This window comes from Passer montanus, unplaced genomic scaffold (assembly GCF_014805655.1).
Source record: "Passer montanus isolate IOZ18808 unplaced genomic scaffold, ASM1480565v1 scaffold97, whole genome shotgun sequence".
NCBI classification, from domain to species: Eukaryota; Metazoa; Chordata; class Aves; order Passeriformes; family Passeridae; genus Passer; species Passer montanus.
The window spans coordinates 1,294,096-1,311,116 of record NW_024375145.1 but is presented as its reverse complement, the minus strand read 5'-3'; the positions used below and the strand labels follow the sequence as shown (position 1 = coordinate 1,311,116).

The following is a 17,021-nucleotide window of genomic DNA, read 5'->3' as shown; positions in this document are numbered from 1 at the left end:
ATCCCAAAGCTTTCTCTTTTTGCTGTGAGAGAGGTGCTAACTTTCAGGGACTAGAGAAAAATGTAGCAAAATCATAACCTTCAGCAGTAGTTGTAAGCAGGTATTTTTTTAGAATTATAATACTACTGTGTTATTTTTTGGCAAAACACATTGATGTGGATTATTGAGAATTAATATCTCTCATCTGATTATGTGGTTCCTTGAAATTTCCCTTCTCAAGGTATTTTGTGAAAGAGGGGTTTCTATTACAAATCATGGTTTTGATGATTAAAATGAATGAGCTCCCTCAGAATCCCTTGGATGTGTGTAAAATGCATTATTTTTTTATCCTCATGTATTGTGATAGATGGAAAGAGACTTTTTCGTGCTTCATGACCAAACTTATTATTTGCATGTCAAATTTACCCAATTTTTTTTCCCCAATGTAGTTTCAAGACAATGTGAGATGGCAACAGAAGAGCAACCTGAGTTATCCCCAATAAATCACCATTGAGAAGGAAACCTTATGGCAAACAGATTTTACCATAACTGGATTAGTTTCCCTGAAGGTTTGAAGTGAGGGTGTTTTGTGTGGGGTTTGTTATTTTGTTTGGTTTTTATTTGTTTTAATTCTTTTTAATAAAACTGTTCTATTCAAAAAGATTTTAGAAAGGGTTGATGTCAGGAAAAGAATAGACTTTGCAAATAGAAAACTCAGTGGTAATACAGCCTAGAAGGGTGAAATGTAAACTTTCTTACTGAGCTGAATACAATTTATAAATTTTGTATAGCTGGAGCTAAACTTCTTGCTGGAGTTGTTTTAAAATGTGTCTTCATAAACACTTCCCATGGAGATATTCTTTGTAAAAATAAACGTTAATAACCAGCTGACAGAGAATTTATGGAACCTTGGTCTCAACTGCCTCTTGGCCCCAGGGGATTATAGTACAGCAAACCCAAATTTATACAAAGAATGAAATATACAGTAGGGCAGGACAAAAGGAACAGGGAATGCCTTTCACTGTTTTCCTGAAATTAATATAGTGACATATTCCTGTTGCTTTCACTGCAGCAGATGCACGGACTGTAAATACTCATGTTAAATATCTCTGGGTGATCTAAATAAATCAATTTCTCCTGAAAAATGCCAGGATCTGTGCACACGGGGTAACTCCGGTGTAGGTAGGAATGGTGTTTCCTCAACTGCCTGTCAGGAATGACTTAATCCTGCTTTGCAGATACTGCCTCTGCATCCCGGGGATGTGTTAATTTCCATGCCCATTCATTTAGAGGGCTCTGCTGAGACTGTCAAAGAGATGCTAATTATCATCAGCCACGGTGATCCCTGGGGAATTATGCTGGGATTGAGGAACCAGGGAATTGCTGGAGTTACAGTCGGGGATTAAAGTGATGAGTTCTGTTCCCTCTCTGCTTTTTCCTTTCTCTGGCAGCCTGGGGGACAGCGTTCACAGGCAGTCCTGGTGCTCTCCAGGTGCCTCTCAGCCCGTTTTGTTTAATATTGGTGCTGATTTTAGGTTAAACCAGCAGCTTTATTAAAGAGCAGAATGTGGAAGTCCGGCTGATTAATTCCATGGAGCAGCACGTGCTGCCTGGAGTCAGTCAGAATTCCAGTAGGGATTTCTGCTCTGCTAACAGGAGGGCTCTGGGAGGAATTTAGGGGAGCTACAATAGTGTTAATACCTGAAAATCTGAAGAAATTCTCCTAAGTGTGATGAAAAAGCTGATTTTTCATTCAGAAGATCAATAAAAATGGTCAGAATTCTCTGCTGCTGTTGATGAAATCTCCAGGATAAGAGATAATTTTAAATGAAGGCTTTTCTTCAGGATAAATGCCTGTGTCACTTAAAACATTCCCTGTTCTGTAGCAATCTGGAAAAGCCCTTTTTTTTTTTTAAATAACTGCAAGTTCTTTATTGTGATCAAACTAAATGCATTTCATTTAGTGGTGCAGGCTGGAAATGTGAATGTTTTTTGAATCCATTTAATAATTTTTTATATCTTGACTATATAAAAGCAAGGTGAGAAGAAACAATGTCTGTGACTGAGTTTCCTGCAGGTAAAATCTGATGAATTGCAGCTTTTTTTCTTTCTTCTGGTCCATTATTCATAATTTGGACATCAGGGCTGTGTATTCTCTCCATGTGAAGTTAGATCATTGTAGACAAACAAATTCCTCAGTTTTGGAAAATTTCTGCTTGCTTTCTGCTTGCTTTGGTCCCTGTTTATATTTTTTATGGCAAAACTAATGTTTTGGTGCTGATTTTAGCCCTTTATTGCTGTACTGAGAGGATCTGGAACCTGTTTTCTCAGTGACACTCCCATGAATAATCAGGGAAGTCAAAGCTGTAGGGTTTTCCATTAGAGGTGATGGTGTTCCCAAAAGAAGATTTGAGCACAGAGTTTTTTCACACTGAAAGGTGGATACGACAGATTGGAAGGTATTTCCTTTAAAACAATTGACTTCTGTATATAAAAATAAAGCAATGCAAAAGAGTATTGCAGAATCTAACAGGACTGCCTGCCGTAATTAGTCTGCAGAAGGTAATTTTTGTAGTTTCAGAGATCTTTATGCTGTATTTCCAAATGTCTTATGAGTCCTGACATTTTTCTGTATTAAAGGCATCTTCTCCTTCCTGGTCCCCAGCATTGTGGGGCTGCATTGATTTAATTTCATCCTGTCTTTTCCAAACCAATGACAACTATCTTTAGTTTTCAGTTGCCTTCTAGAACACCCCACTGGAAAACTCCTTCAACCCAACAAATAATATCACTTTCTAAAATTACAAAAAAAAAAACCAAAAAAAAAACCCAAACCAAACCAAACCAAACCAAACCAAACCAAACAAAAACAAACAAACAAACAAACAAACAAACAAACAAAAAAATACACCAAAAAAAAACCCCATAAAACCTTCCAACCAGCAGGAGTTTTTATTTAAAGCCTTTTATCTCCTGGGCACAAATATTCCTCTAGTACTTGAACTGTGATCCCTTTCTTGCTCTCTTATCAATCTTATTTCTTGCAGTTACTCACCTGCAGGAAGTGTGTTATCTATTGGGAATATTTTCTTTTCTTAATCAATGTTTGGTGTGAAAGGTTTAATTACTGTTTTTCATCCAGCAGTATTCTTTTCTGAGTTTAGATTGCTACCATTCCTCTCAAATGTATAACAATCATTCTTATTGAATTACATAATATAAAAGTAAGAAATTTAATTTCACTATGAGTCAAGGAACTTTCCTCCCTTAAAACGTTGCTTAAATTTGGACAGAAAATATTTTCAGGATGAAAAGCTAGGCTTGTGCCTGAGACTGTCTCTCATTTTTCCAAAAGATTTTTACATTGAGCAATGAATAATATTTTGCTGAAGCTTTCTTTGGCTTCTAGTCAAGAGCTATAAATGAATTCATTAATGGGAATTATTTTTGGGTAGCAGTGGTGGGTGTGTGTTTAAAGTCCAGTGGTGATGCGTGGTACTGTGAGAGTCAAGTGTATTCCATCCTTTCTTCAGCAGTTCTGAGACTTATAGCTTACAAGAAAGAAACAAACACAAGAAAGAAACAAAAATCCCCAAGCCTGTGGTGATCAACCCTCACCCATGAGCCACTCTGCTGCTATTTGTGAGATTGAATTCTGGCCTGCCTGAATTCAATCTTTAAGCCTTTCTTTTGGTATAATTACAATAAATTATTTTTTTAGAAACAGAAGAAAATAAAGTATTTTTAGAATTAATTTTAGACACAGAAGGATTCTGTGTCTAAACAGCAAAATATGCTGGACATGAGGGCTGTGTTCACAAGTGCACATTGCACAGGTGAAAACCCAGAAACATTTCTTTATTATGCTAGGAAAATTTATGTTTTGTACATGGGGTTCACCTCTGGATCTACTTCTTGGCTGAAATAGAGGGTGTGGGAGAACAGCAAAAAGGAAGGATGGGAGTTCTGATAGTAAATTTACTCCAGTTTGTTGGGCTCTTGACAGCAAACTGTTCTGTGTGTCCTCACTATGAAGAGGCCAACTTTATAAATATATAAAATAGTGTTTGTGCAAATGTTGGACATGCTGCCACAGACAGGTAAAGGGTAACTGTCATAAATATATTTTCAGCATTTACCACTGGAAAAGTATGCATATCTGGTTAAAGTTTAGTGTGGAGACTTAGGATGTCATTTAAACCTTCTCAGCATTTATTGCAGGAATGTGTCTTGTCTGTGCTGGACTTTGGAACTTGTTAATTACCTTGTGCCTTGGAAATATGTCAGCTAATACCTGTTGTCACCCTGCAAGTATCTGCAAGTCTGTGATGTAGTGTAGTGCATGCTGGTGAATATTTAATATTATTAAATGCTAAGCTTGTGCTTCACTGAGGGCAGAGGCTCTGGGGAGCCTCTGATTAATTTATCAGTGTTCTTGGCCAGAAACACATGTTTCTTTGAGAAATGGTGAAAATGCCACTTGTGGGCTGTGTGTTCCCTCTCTGCTTCATTTTCAGGACACGTGGATAACAATTGTGAAAGGAAAGGGGGAAAAGGATTCGTTATTTACTTTCTGTGAAAAACATGTGTGTGGAATCTCAAATTATGGCATCTTTCATCCACATTAGGATTAAACCACCCTAAAATGCACAGAAACATAATAAACAGGGAAGTTATCCTAATAGCTTCAGCCTCAGTCACCACATTGTTATTGAATGTATTCCAGCTGAAATTTTTGCTGTTCTGGATATCATTGTCTTGAAAATTATAGGTAATTTACAGTTTCATTTTGAAAGCAGGCATACCAAATGAAAATACACTGCAGGATGTTGATAGCTGGAATTAAAATGTCTGCATAACTTCTGAATGCATTAATAGGGTTTTTTTGCCTTTTTTTTTTTTTATGGAGGATTTTAGCTTAAGGAAGGATCTGTTTGTCTTGACATTTGAGTCTTGAGTAGGTAATTGTCAAAGTGGAGAGGGGTTTGTTGTTTAAGTGTAGATACAGCATATTTTATGAATTTACATGGTAATTTAAAGAGGTAGATGAACCTGGACAGCTTCAGCAAGAGAGGCAGTGAAAGTCCAGACAGATCGAACATTTTAAGGCTGCTGGTCTTTCTCTCCACTGGCTACTAAGGGGTACAGAGAGAAAATTATCTTTCCAGTCTAAATTCAGTCTTTTTGAACCTGCCTTTATGTCACAAACTTCTCCCAGTTCTGAGGCCATTTTGTGACTGTAGAGATTCTCATAAGAAAGACACAGAAAAGAAATATTTTAAGGGTTGTCTTGAAACACTTCAGATGTTAGATTTCTTTTGACCTGGGTTGTTTTTTTTTTTCTCTTGGCAGCTCTGGAACGAAGGGATTCCTCCCTGCTGGGCAGCCCAGACATCGTGGACCCAGCTCCCAGGAGAAAAAGAAGGCAAAGGACAGCAAAACCTGCAGGGACAGGAGCCAAGGTGGCTGCTTACGAGGCAGAGCAGCCATCCCAGGAAAAGTAAGCAGGTTTCAATTGTATTGGAATGTTTTTATGTTCACAGACCTCATCGGGGTGGTGGGATTCCAAACCCACCATCCTGATTCTCACCACCCTGAGATTCTGCCTTTGGGATTCCAGTGCAAAGACATTACCTCTCAATTCCATCTTTAATAGATTTTTTTAAACATGAGCTCTCCAGGCAGGAAAACCTGTTTGCTCTTACAACACAAAGGGGGGCAGGATTTGTAACAGTTAAAAGTATTTTTCTTATGTCCATTTCAACCTCTGGAAATCTTTCCATGTGTTCTGGGAGGTGCTTACACCTATGCTATAAAGTTGCCTCAGAGCTGTGAAGGGATTGGTAGTGTTTTCTTCCCAAAAAAATCTTTCTTTACAAAATATATGGCAAATTACATTTGAAAATACATATTTTTAATTTTTATCTGTAATATTCCATGGATTGTAAACTCTTTCAACAGCCATGGACACAAGTAGATTACAAAGACATTTCCCATGATTAGCAAAGATTTCTGTTTAAATCAGCAGCAGAATTATCTCATTTTGATGTAAAAGTTGTGGTTTGACGCCAACTAGGAATGTTTTGAATTTACAATCCTGCTTTATTAGTTTAAAAATTGCATTTTTAGGATGGTGTAGAAATATGCCAGACCTTGCTTTTTTGTTATTTTACATCTCACTCCATTGCAATGGAAAATGCCCTTTCCCTTGTATTTGGTCAGTTTGATTTTGACAGCCTGCCTGTGCTTGCCTGAAATTCAGCTTCATTTTATTTAATGTTGATTGTAGAAGGAAAAGCTGTGGAGGAAAAGTATTGCAAATATACAGAGGCCTTGCACTGAGTAATTGTCTGTTTATGAAAATCTCAGTCCTGTGCATAGGGGGGCAACTAAGAGGATAATGACATTTTTGTTTTAATTCCTTGAAATAAGGCAAATTTTAGTAGAAACAGAGCAGCATTATGATTTTCATATGTGCAAAGAATTTCTACTCTGCTCACAGATTGAGTCAGGGCTGAATCTAAAGAGTGGCTCTTCTTATTGGCCACAACACAATTAGTTATATTTTGAGACTGGACATATGGAACATCCATTCTATATCAGTCTCTATCTCCATTTTTATTTCTTGCACTTTATGTGGCAGTGGCAATTCTTGGATTAGACAGGAAGATAGGAAATATCCCTGTTTACCTGAAACATTGCAAAAGCTGAACTGAAATTATTTCCAGTTTGCTGTTTACTTTTCTCAACATCACTGAAGTCTTTTGCCAGCTGCTAATCAAGTTTTCAGTCAATTTGCTTGGCTAATAATTTTCTGTTCTCTTCAGCCTGTCAGAAGTGGGGAGATGGAGAATTAGCCCCGTGATCCAGTTCACACATAAAGGTGTTCTTTTTGTGGAGTAATTTGTAATTACTCCAGTAATTTGTGCTGATGGAATGCCAGATCCTTGGTGCTGCAAAGGGCTTTATCTTAAGCTGACAGCACGTTGGGTTCCTGCCCAAAATGTTTTCCAGTATTGTGTCACTGAGCAAAAATCTTTAAAAAAATTAAAATTAAAACTTATTTATCCAAGAAAAGGGGTGGCAGTGGGGAAAGTTGACTTGGAAATTCCTTCACCTCTGGAAGTGCTCCATGACAAACAGGGATTTGGGGAGTGTGTTCTGGGATCAAGTGCCAGATTTGATCTGATTTCGTGATCAGGTCTGCAAATGCACCAAGGACTCCTCCTCTCCTGCTCAGACCTGCAGCAGGGCTGGCTCCTTAATGTAAATAAAAATGTAAATCCTTTGAGGCCAAGTCACACAAAACCCTTCTCCCACAGATCTTGCTGTATCAAATTGAGCTTATTTAGGGTTATTTCCCATGTGGAATTTCTGGTGACATCACCTGTGCTCTCCAGGGGAGGGAAGGGCTGCCACAAACCCAACACCTCCAGCCTGATGCTGCCCTAAAGCTGCTGCATCCTGAGTTCCTTGGTACAAGATCCTGAAATAAAAAGACTTAAAAATACCTTTTTAGCAAAGGAAAGCACCCAAGGTATTATTTTCCCTTTGCCTTCCAGATTGCTTTTTGATAATAAAGTGTTTTTCAGTGTTGTCACATCAGAAAAGTTGTGCCTTAACCTTTAAGAAAAGTTGTGTCTTAACTTTCCTATACTTCTCAAAAGACTCCACAGTATGCTAAGGAAGTAGCATTTATCCTAAACTCACGAGCATCTACAGTAAATACTGAGTCATCAAAACCTAAAGGATTCCATTTCTGCAAATATTTTAGATTTATGGATGCTGAGGCTAGTTGTGTGGCTATTCTCTGCTCCTTGGAATGAAAATATATTCTTGGGTATGACCAAAAATACTCAGAGGAATGCAAATAAAAATGTGTTTGACACAGAAATTAGGGCAAGAGGAGTGCTGCCTTTCTCATGCTTTGTGTGTGGGTGCAGTGGCAGGAAAATGAGTTGGATTGTATTTATCCATATGGACTTCTAGCATTACTGTGGCAATTTATTCAAGGGCTAAATCAACATTTTTAATGAAACTTGGCAATGTGCTTTGGATAATATTAAGCTTAGTGAAAGTAGCCATGAGAGCAGCAAGGAACTGAACTAGGATTTGTGGAACAAGGTCTCCAAGTGAACTGTTTAATTATTTGCTGAAATAAAGATGTACTTTAGGATAAAGTAGAAATGTAGAATAATTAGTGTGTTAGCCAACTGCCAAGAATGAGGTTTATCCAGCTCTCTAGCAGGTTGTTCTTAAATCAGAGATATCCAGTGGAGGGAAATGCTTCTTTGGGCAGACAGATGTTACTTTTGCTTAATAACAGCTGACCTGTGGCTCTTCATTTACACATTTTAAAAATATGTAAAGACAAAAAGTAGATCTTACTTTTCAAAACACAATTGAGCCAGGAAGTAAAATAAAATTATTCTGATTCCAGTACACCATGATGGTCTTGGTGCAGCTTTAACTCTAACTTAATATCTGGCAATTTCCTAAGGTGCAAGGCAGAGATAATATATAAGTCAAGTTAAGATGCAAATTCTGCTTTTCACAATTTGCATTTCGTAATTGGAGGAGAAAAAAAAAATATTAATAAGAGCATTCCCAATCCACGGTTAGAAGTTATGCTTATTGAGGCATGACCCAAATCTCTTTGGGGGCTGCATATGAATGGCACTATTAGCTGTGTGCAATATGCATTCAATGTAGAGGCTTAGCTGTGTGGTCTGTCAGCCTGAATCCTGTAAATAACTGGATATTTCTATAATATTTTCACTTTAAAATTGTTGGAATCTACTAGAGAGCTGACAGTACCTACTAAAAATGGCAAAAATTTTAATATAATTTTAAAAATTAAGCACAGTCATTGAACTAAACCTGCAGTCACAGACTACAGTGGAACAGAGATTGAGTCTCTATGACTAAAATAAAAATGAATCAGGAAAAAGCTTCTATTCCTAGTGCAACTTACATCTTTCCACTTTGATTTATGAAAATTGAGGGTTTTTTTAGCGAGTTAAGACTAACAAAACCTTTTTATTTCTGTCTTTCATTCTCTTGCTAATAAAGGATCTTTTATGGTATGGTCCTCATTGACACATGTGTTTCCTAGGAGAAAGGCTTTGCTGGGTAATGCTCAAAATATCTATAAGTTATTCTGTATATTTCAAAATATAATCCATTCCTGCTGCTCGAGGGTATTCATAATTTCTGTGCTATTTAATGCATGCCTGCTGTTGAGTGGATGTACAATTACAGAAGTGGTTTGGGGAAAGGCATCTTAAATACAGGAAAAACATTATTATGGATGCAAATTTGCTGGATTCTCCTGAGAACAAGACTAGAAAAATAATTTTAAGAAAAGTTCTTACAGAGGAAGTGTTCTGTAATTCTGAGTAGCAAGTGTTAAGACATACTCTTAATCCAACTGACTGAGAAATAACATGTATTTTTTCTTGTCTTTTTTTTTTTAATGAGGAATTCCCTGTTTACACCAAGCTGTGACTCTGACTTATTAGTTGTTGTGCATGCCAAAAATTTCAGTTTTATAAGTCTAGTTCAGTACATTTAATGTCACTGTTACTGCCTTTAGTTTGTTGGGTTTTTTTTAATTGAAATTTGACTTCTGCTGGCTTGGTACCTCTTGCTTGAGTGATAAAATGGAGTGACTGTCAGAATCAGCCCTAAATTTAAATTGAAGGAAAGAGATATGTTACCTCACTGTGTTTGGCTTTGCTGAAATTTAGAGATGCAGGTCAATTTGATGGGACCTTTGCCACCAGTAATTAAATGATTTCTTTTTTTACACATAAACCCTGCTCCTTCAGAGAGCTCTGGAAGGGTTCAACGTATTTTTAGGAGCTCTCAGAAACACCCCAGGAATTCAGAGAAATGCAATCAGGTTTCTGAGTGTGTGTTGGAAGGTCCAGGAGTTGCCAGGGGGAGGCTTGTGCCACCTTGCCATCCCTTGCTCCATCAGAAGGAATGTAATTTTTACTTTAAACACGATTGCCACGGCGCTCACGCTCACTGTTTGCTCCTGACTTCAGGGCCTGATTAAACTTGGTCATGTGTGTAATTGTGGGTAGAATGAGCTGCTGCATGGTTTTTACTTGTTAATGATAAATGTGGATTTTTAATTTCATTTTTTTTTGCCCAATCTTCATACTCTCCTCATTTCAAAAGGTTTTTTCCGAGTCTTTGCAGGTAGATGTAATTTATTTGGAAATAAATCCCTTAGCATTGTATCCCAATACTGTAATAAGCTGGATTGTCTTTTCTTTTGATAAACTTCCACCCCCTTAAGAGCACTGGGAGCCTGTGGTGAGCCCAGGGCTCCCTGGGGATCCTCTCTCTGCATTTGTTTAATTCACTGCTTGCGGTTCACATTTTTGGAGCTCTAATGCAAGAGTTTATTTAAAGTGTGGTCTGCCACCACCCGTGACTCAGGTAGGAGAAACCACAGATCTGTCCTGGAATCTGGCATTCCCAGAGGGTGACAAACCAGACTCTGGGTTTTCTGTCTCACACAACAACTCCTTCTTCTGGTAAAAGTTCAACCAGGCAAAAATTGTCATTTTTCTGCTGAAAATGACACCAGAACCTTCCAAAGGGAGCATGAAGTTCACACCACAGTTATCCCTTCTGAGGAAAAGATGTACCTAAGAGCTCATGACTTTTGTATTCTCCTAAGTGCATTTATTTAATACAATAGGAGAGAACTTTCCTGGTTTGGCAAACACTGTGATCTTTCAGTCAGTCAGTGCAGTGAGTGTGTACAGCAGTGAGAAGCTCAGTCCTGCCGTCATAAATTTATGGAAGGCAATGTTTACAAAGTTTTTGATGATGACTCGTTCAGGCTGAAATGTAAACAAGTTAAGAAATCTCTTAGAAGTGCATGGTTGGCTTGTATAAGCCTTTAATGTGAGTATTGCACCAAAAAAATTTAAATAGTGACTTAAGGCATCTTTGTGGTTCATGCATGCTTAGCAATTCTTTCTTTCTCTCTCTCTTTCTCTCTTTCTTTCTCTCTCTTTCTTTCTCTCTCTCTCTTTTTCTCTCTCTTTCTCTCTCTTTTTCTCTCTTTCTTTCTCCCTCTCTCTCTCTTTCTTTCTTCCTTTCTTTCTTCCTTCCTTTCTTTCTTCTTCTTCCCTGAATTCCCCTTCCCTTCCTCCTTTTTCCACCTATTTTTGCTCCATTCTCCCCTCCTTTCCCATGACACTGGCAGCAGCAGTGTGCCATCACTCACCCCAGTTTTCCCCCACCTGGGCCAACGTCAGAAATGTCCCAGCACCTTTCTGTGCCCCAGGGGAGCTTTGATAAGTGACCCTCATCACCTGAACACTCCCCTGCCACTGTTCCAGGCTGGGCTGGGAAGGAGAGCTGTGCTGTGTGACCTGTGCAAAAAAAAAAAAAAAAAATCAAGCTTTTGATGATAAAATTGCAAAAACTGAATAAGACATGAGTCACTAGGGGAAAAAAGTGGTACCAAAAAATCTAGAGTAATTCTTCATTCAGCTTGAAAGAATGAGGCAGAATAAAATGCAACAAAGCTCAGCTGTTTTTCTCCTGGTGGTGGTACCTGTGCAGTTCTTCTTTTAACTGAGCAGTAGATAATTAGGCTTCCACGTGGGAATGGGTGATTTATTTCCCTGGGAATTGGAAGGAATTGGGATCCACCATCACCATTTCTCCCAGCTCCCCAGGGAAGGGTGGGATAATGTGAGGGCAGGAAAAAAATGAGCATTGTCTGCTGACCTCAGAGGCTGCCATTTCTCCTGGGAAAAGTCTCTCAGCTCTCCAGTTTGGAGCACATCTCACAGGTTTTTGTCACTGGTAATAGCCCAATAATTGACTGCTGATGGAGGAGTTATTACTCAGTAAGACTGACAGGACTCTACCCTCTGCTGTCTCAGGGCATGTTCCTTAGGTCAGGGTTTTATTGCTGTGACAAATCTGGTGAGATATGTGTCTCCAATGATTCATCTATAATGCATTTCACTGAAATGCTTCCAGAAAATTTATTTCATATTTCAGGCTGTGAGATTACAAGGGAAGAGCTTAAAAAATGGAAATTATACCTTCTTCCTCCATTACCTTTCTGGTGAAGTTTTTTGATGCTTTTCCCTTGCCTTTTCAACAAAGGTTTTAACTGGAGTTGCTTTACCTGAGCTTTTTAAGCCCCTCTTTGGTAGGTTGTGGGTTGGGATAGTTTAATTTATCACACTGTGCATTAGTTTTGTTAAATACTGAGAACCTCGATGCGGTGTTTTAATGTGGGAGGGCAAAGAATTTCTCCTCAGAGGTAAATTACACTAAGAAGGAGGGAAGATTGTGTGTGGTTGAGGTAACCAGCAGTGCTGGAACAGTTGCTGGCTTTTGAAGTAGACCATGCTCCAACATTTCCAGCCTTTGAGGGTAAAGGGTGGGAAGCTGAGAAAAGGAGACTGTGTCAAAAGCAACAAAGAAGGCAGTATTTGAAATTCCCTGTGCATCCCTGGGTGCAGGAGCAGACGTGCACCTTCTGTGTGAGCACTTCTGCAAAGGGCTCTTGATGGTGCCATCAAACCTCAATTTCCCAAAGCAGCTCTCCAGGCAGAATTATTTTCACATTATTTGTAATAGGAAGGAGCAGGTAATGTAGGGGCCCGAGATTTTGATCAGGTGTTGGCAGGAGATTGAGATTAGGCTGATGGAAAGCCCAAGTAACCTCAGCCCTGGTGTCAAAAATAGCATGGCAGAGCATAAGAGGAAAGCTTGGCTCTGTTAATGACATAAAGCTGCCTCAAATACCTGTTTCTGTTGTTCTTTGGAGTGAACATGAAGTTTTCTTTACTGCATTGAACTGGAGTGTTCTGTATAGCAGAACTGTCTGGGAAGGCCAGTAATCCCTTAAATCACAATGGACCCCAGGAAACCTGCTGGAGAAAATGCTGTGCACAGAAATACACCAAAACTCGTGGTATGGAAAAGGATTTCACAAACTCTTGTAAATGCTGCTTGCTCTGCTGAAGTGACTGCTCAGTTCAGTGCACTTTTCAAAATTCAGATTTGGTGCATGAAGCTATTAATCTTTCTATTTTTATATATCTTCATCCTTTTTTCTTTACTTAACTTTTTACCACTTTTTTTTCCTCCCAGAAATGTCCCACCTCAGCAAAGCAGGGCTAAACAGCTAGCATTTAGATTTAGCAAGACTGTCTTGAAGGTCTTTATGCTAAAAAAGTGCTTAATCCTCTGCTTTAAATCCACAGAAATGAATGCATGGGAATTATTTTTCCAGTGGTGACTTCACTCTTCAAGCAGTGATGGCTGTGTCTAGATTGTCTGTTTTTCTTCACCTGCCTAATTTCACTGATTACTGGTGATTGTGAAGACCTAGGCCCAGCAAATGAGAAATATTTTATCAGATTTGGGTGTCCTTCTAGGCCTCTTGTGTGTGATGCATAAGGATGCTGTTGAAACTGAAAAGGATGCAGATTTTCTATTCCAGAATGTTTGAATTCTGGTGCAAAAACAGAGGAAAAGAAGGGAAAGGGCTTGTACTGATTTTGTTTTAGCCCTGTTCCTGTCTCAGAATGGCTTGGAGAAGGAGCAGGAGATGGTGTGGAGCACAGAGAAGGGTGAGAGGTGGCACTGGACACCTCTGTGAGCAGAGGCAGGAGAAGGAATGTGGTGAGAGGCACTGATGGTGCATTTGTTTTCCCATTTACCATGTCTCTGTGTCTCTCCAAAAGCAGTAAATCAAGCCCTTGACATCCATGGCAATGAATTTCTGATGATATTTAGAGCTTCCCCAGATCTGGTCAGAGTGGATAAATATTCATAAATTTATACTCTGTGACTAATAGATACAGCCTGAGCAAATGCACTTTCATGGTCGGGTGAGGGGACTCATCTGTTTCTGGCAGCCTGTGTCAGAATTCCTGTGGCATTAATCAGGACCCCTTCCTGATGAGTTCTGCCATCTGTGGCAGGGCACAGAGCACATACTCATGCATCAGCCCAAAAACTTTGAGAATTAGAGACAGAGCTGCACAAATCTGGCCTCCCCTAAAATTATTTGGCTACCTTTTGCTCTCCTTGAGCATAAATAAAAATGTCCTTATTAGGAGCTGCAGGATGTGCAGAATTAGATTAATGTGAGCCTTGTTAACACAGAATATTGCTGACACACTCCCTTGATTGCTTAATAACACTTAAAATAATTCCTTGCTTTATTCATCTGTCAAACCATTCATAACAATTGTCATGTAGCTGTTGCATCACTCAAGCTTGAACATACAACCAGCAATTTGGAACCTAATTACAAGCCTGTGTTTTCCTCAGATGGTTTTCTGCATATCAGCTGTTATAAGTGGACTGGGTGTAAAACTGAGGGAAAATGGTCAATATTCAAAAATGAGCAGTGACAGAATCAATGTTGCAATGAATCCTAAATAGCAGAAGTGAGATAAAATGAAAGGCTCTTTCCAAAATTGTTTTGATTCAAAGTACTGAGGTGAATTAAAATCTAACAGTGGTGTAGCCACTGGCATCAGTGTTTCTTCCTGTACAATTAGAATCAGCAGAGTAATAATAACTAAAAGTGAGGAAATTGGCAAGAAATGTGCAAGAAAACTCCACTGTTTGGTGAGGGTGAGTTTCATTCTAGGTCTCATGCCAGAAAGAGATGAGATTTCTCATGTGCTTCTTTAAAAGGTGTTAATTATTCAAGAGTGTAGAAATAAATATTTTATATTCCACTTATATAGATCCCCCAAGGAGTATTTGACATCAAAGTAAGAGACCTGTCTGTTAAGTAAAAAAATGGTACATCTGGCCTTGTGTTTATCTAGAAAAGATAAAGGTATTTAACTGGAGAAAATAATTTATGAGAGGGTTGTTGAAAAAGGTGCTAATTGTAGAAAAAAGGTTGAAAGAAATTTGTTTTATGTCGTGGAAGCTCACAGAGGTGTGATTTTCTAAAGACACCACAGAACACGGATAATGTTCAGTGACTTTAGCAGGAGTCTGAAAAATGGGGGGTTTTTTGTTGTATTTTTGTACATATTGACAAGTTCTCCACATAGTAATTAAAATCACCAGGTTCTGAACTATGATTTGGCCACAGGAATGATCTTTTTTCAGCACCTAGTTCATGTTGTGATCTTCCCCACTCCCCAGATTCCTGAGCAACTCAATAAAATATTTTCACAGGGGTTATTTTTTGTTCACAGAGGAAAATGGTTCATTACTCATCACCTCAGTGTTCTGCCACGACTGGCTAAACCTTGAGGTTGCACAAGTGTAAAACTGGAGTAAAGTGGTGATAAATCATTTGGTTTCTTCTGGGGATGTGAACCATCCAAGGAGTTTCTGCTTTATTCCCTTTGGAGCTGATCCTTGGGTGACTACTGAACAAAATTCTACTTTTATTAAGCTATCCTGAAAAAATATATACTTTTATAAAGAAAACCTTAAATCCTTTAGGCTAAAACTCACCCCTGAATAGGAGAACATTTCTCCAAGGAGTGAACCTCCTGGGTTTGCTGTATGTCACAAATACAAAATTATTTTTCTGTTCGAGTGCTGTGTCAGTGTCAAACTGTTCTGGAACACCAGGTTAGGAAAGAATATCTTGGTATTAAAACTCCTTTCTAGTTGTATATCTGTGTAGCTACAGCACTGACTAAAACTGTTAAATGAAAAAAAAAACAAACAAAAGAAACAGATTATACCCTGTTGTGCTGATAAAACTGCTCAGAACCTGAGCAATTGTTTCAGCTGAAGTAAAACCAGATTTGAAGACACAAAACAGAAGGTGTCCAAATAAAAATAAAACATTGTCAGGATGTGTCGAGTTGCCTGTTGACTCTTTAAGTGAATCAAAACACTTTGTGGGCTCCAAAGTGTTAAAAAGAGGCCAAACCATCAAATTTTTATCAATGTTAGTGAGAGCCAGCCTGGAGCAAAATTTGTAAGCAAAATGTCCAAACAAATTGTTCAAACCAGTATCCCCCAGTCAGTGATGGTGGTGAGGGAGAGAATCAAGGGGAAGCAAAGCATTTATTTTTTTACAGATACATGAGGTTTGTTCCTCTTCCCTTTGGGGTGAGTGTTGTCCTTTGTCCTTCCCAAATCTGGGAACACCTGGGGTTTGTTTGGGACAACAAAGCTCTGCCCATGTGCAGGTGGTGGCTGCGTGGCTAAACATAGGGAATAACACAGCAGGAGATTTGGAAAAACCATGTCAAGGCACTGGAATGAGCAGGGATGGGATTGTGAGGGCTGGAGGGTTTGGGGTGGTGTGAAATTCGGTTTTTGAGGGATGTGGTGTTGCCCAGGTGAGTCCTGATCCACTCTTTGCCCCCTGCATGCCTGGCATGCATTTACACCTTTTCTGCTCTAACTGACACCAAATCAACCATCACATCTGAGGGCAGGGGGAGGAAGGCTTGTCAGGCTGCTTGCTCAGCATGACTGGGTGCAGGATGCTGCCAGAGACCACAATCCTCCCTTCACAGCTTCTCTCCTGCAATGATTTGCAAGGTTGAGATGTTCCTGATGCTGTTGTAACCTTTCCTTGAGCTAGATTTACAGAAAAAAGGCCAGTTTTTTTTTTGTGTTACCCCGAGGCAATGTTAGCCAGACACTCCCCTTCTTCATGGTTTTGTTCACACCACTCCCAGCTCTGCACCAACTCCTGTTTCTTGACGTGTTCTCATTTTGCCAAGCTAAAAATACAAATTCATTTGTTCTGACTTTTCTGTTTCTGAGGTCCCCTTGCAAAGCCAGCCCACAACTGGGTAGATCACATTGAATATGGTGACACATGGAATTTGCAGACACCACTGGAGTTTCATGATGCAGCAACCAAAACACATATTTGTATTCCAAAGAGAAATATGCAAGTGAACCAAAAAAAAAAAATTGAGGGAAATTTGTATTAGCAAAGTTCATTACTGAGATGACAGATAGTAAACAGGCTTGGATGTTGTTGGACAGGTGAGTATGCATGTCCTATCCAAGCCTTTCAAATTGCTTGAAGCACCCTGAAT

At 39.0% G+C, this 17,021-nt stretch overlaps 1 protein-coding gene across 9 annotated transcripts in view; it reads left to right on the top strand.

Moving 5' to 3' along the window:
* The window catches only part of XRCC4 (X-ray repair cross complementing 4), a 142,941-nt gene that overhangs the window by 83,149 nt on the left and 42,771 nt on the right, over nt 1-17,021 (top strand). For 5 of the 9 annotated variants that reach the window (XM_039696324.1, XM_039696325.1, XM_039696327.1 and 2 more), the window contains 2 exons: nt 5,332-5,479; nt 11,210-11,841. In XM_039696324.1, the coding sequence (XP_039552258.1) occupies nt 5,332-5,479; nt 11,210-11,414 (353 nt within the window). In that variant the 3' untranslated portion in view covers nt 11,415-11,841. Of the gene's footprint in view, nt 1-5,331; nt 5,480-11,209; nt 11,844-17,021 lie in introns of those variants that run through there. The other 4 variants (XM_039696331.1, XM_039696332.1, XM_039696329.1 and 1 more) reach the window with 3 other exon arrangements.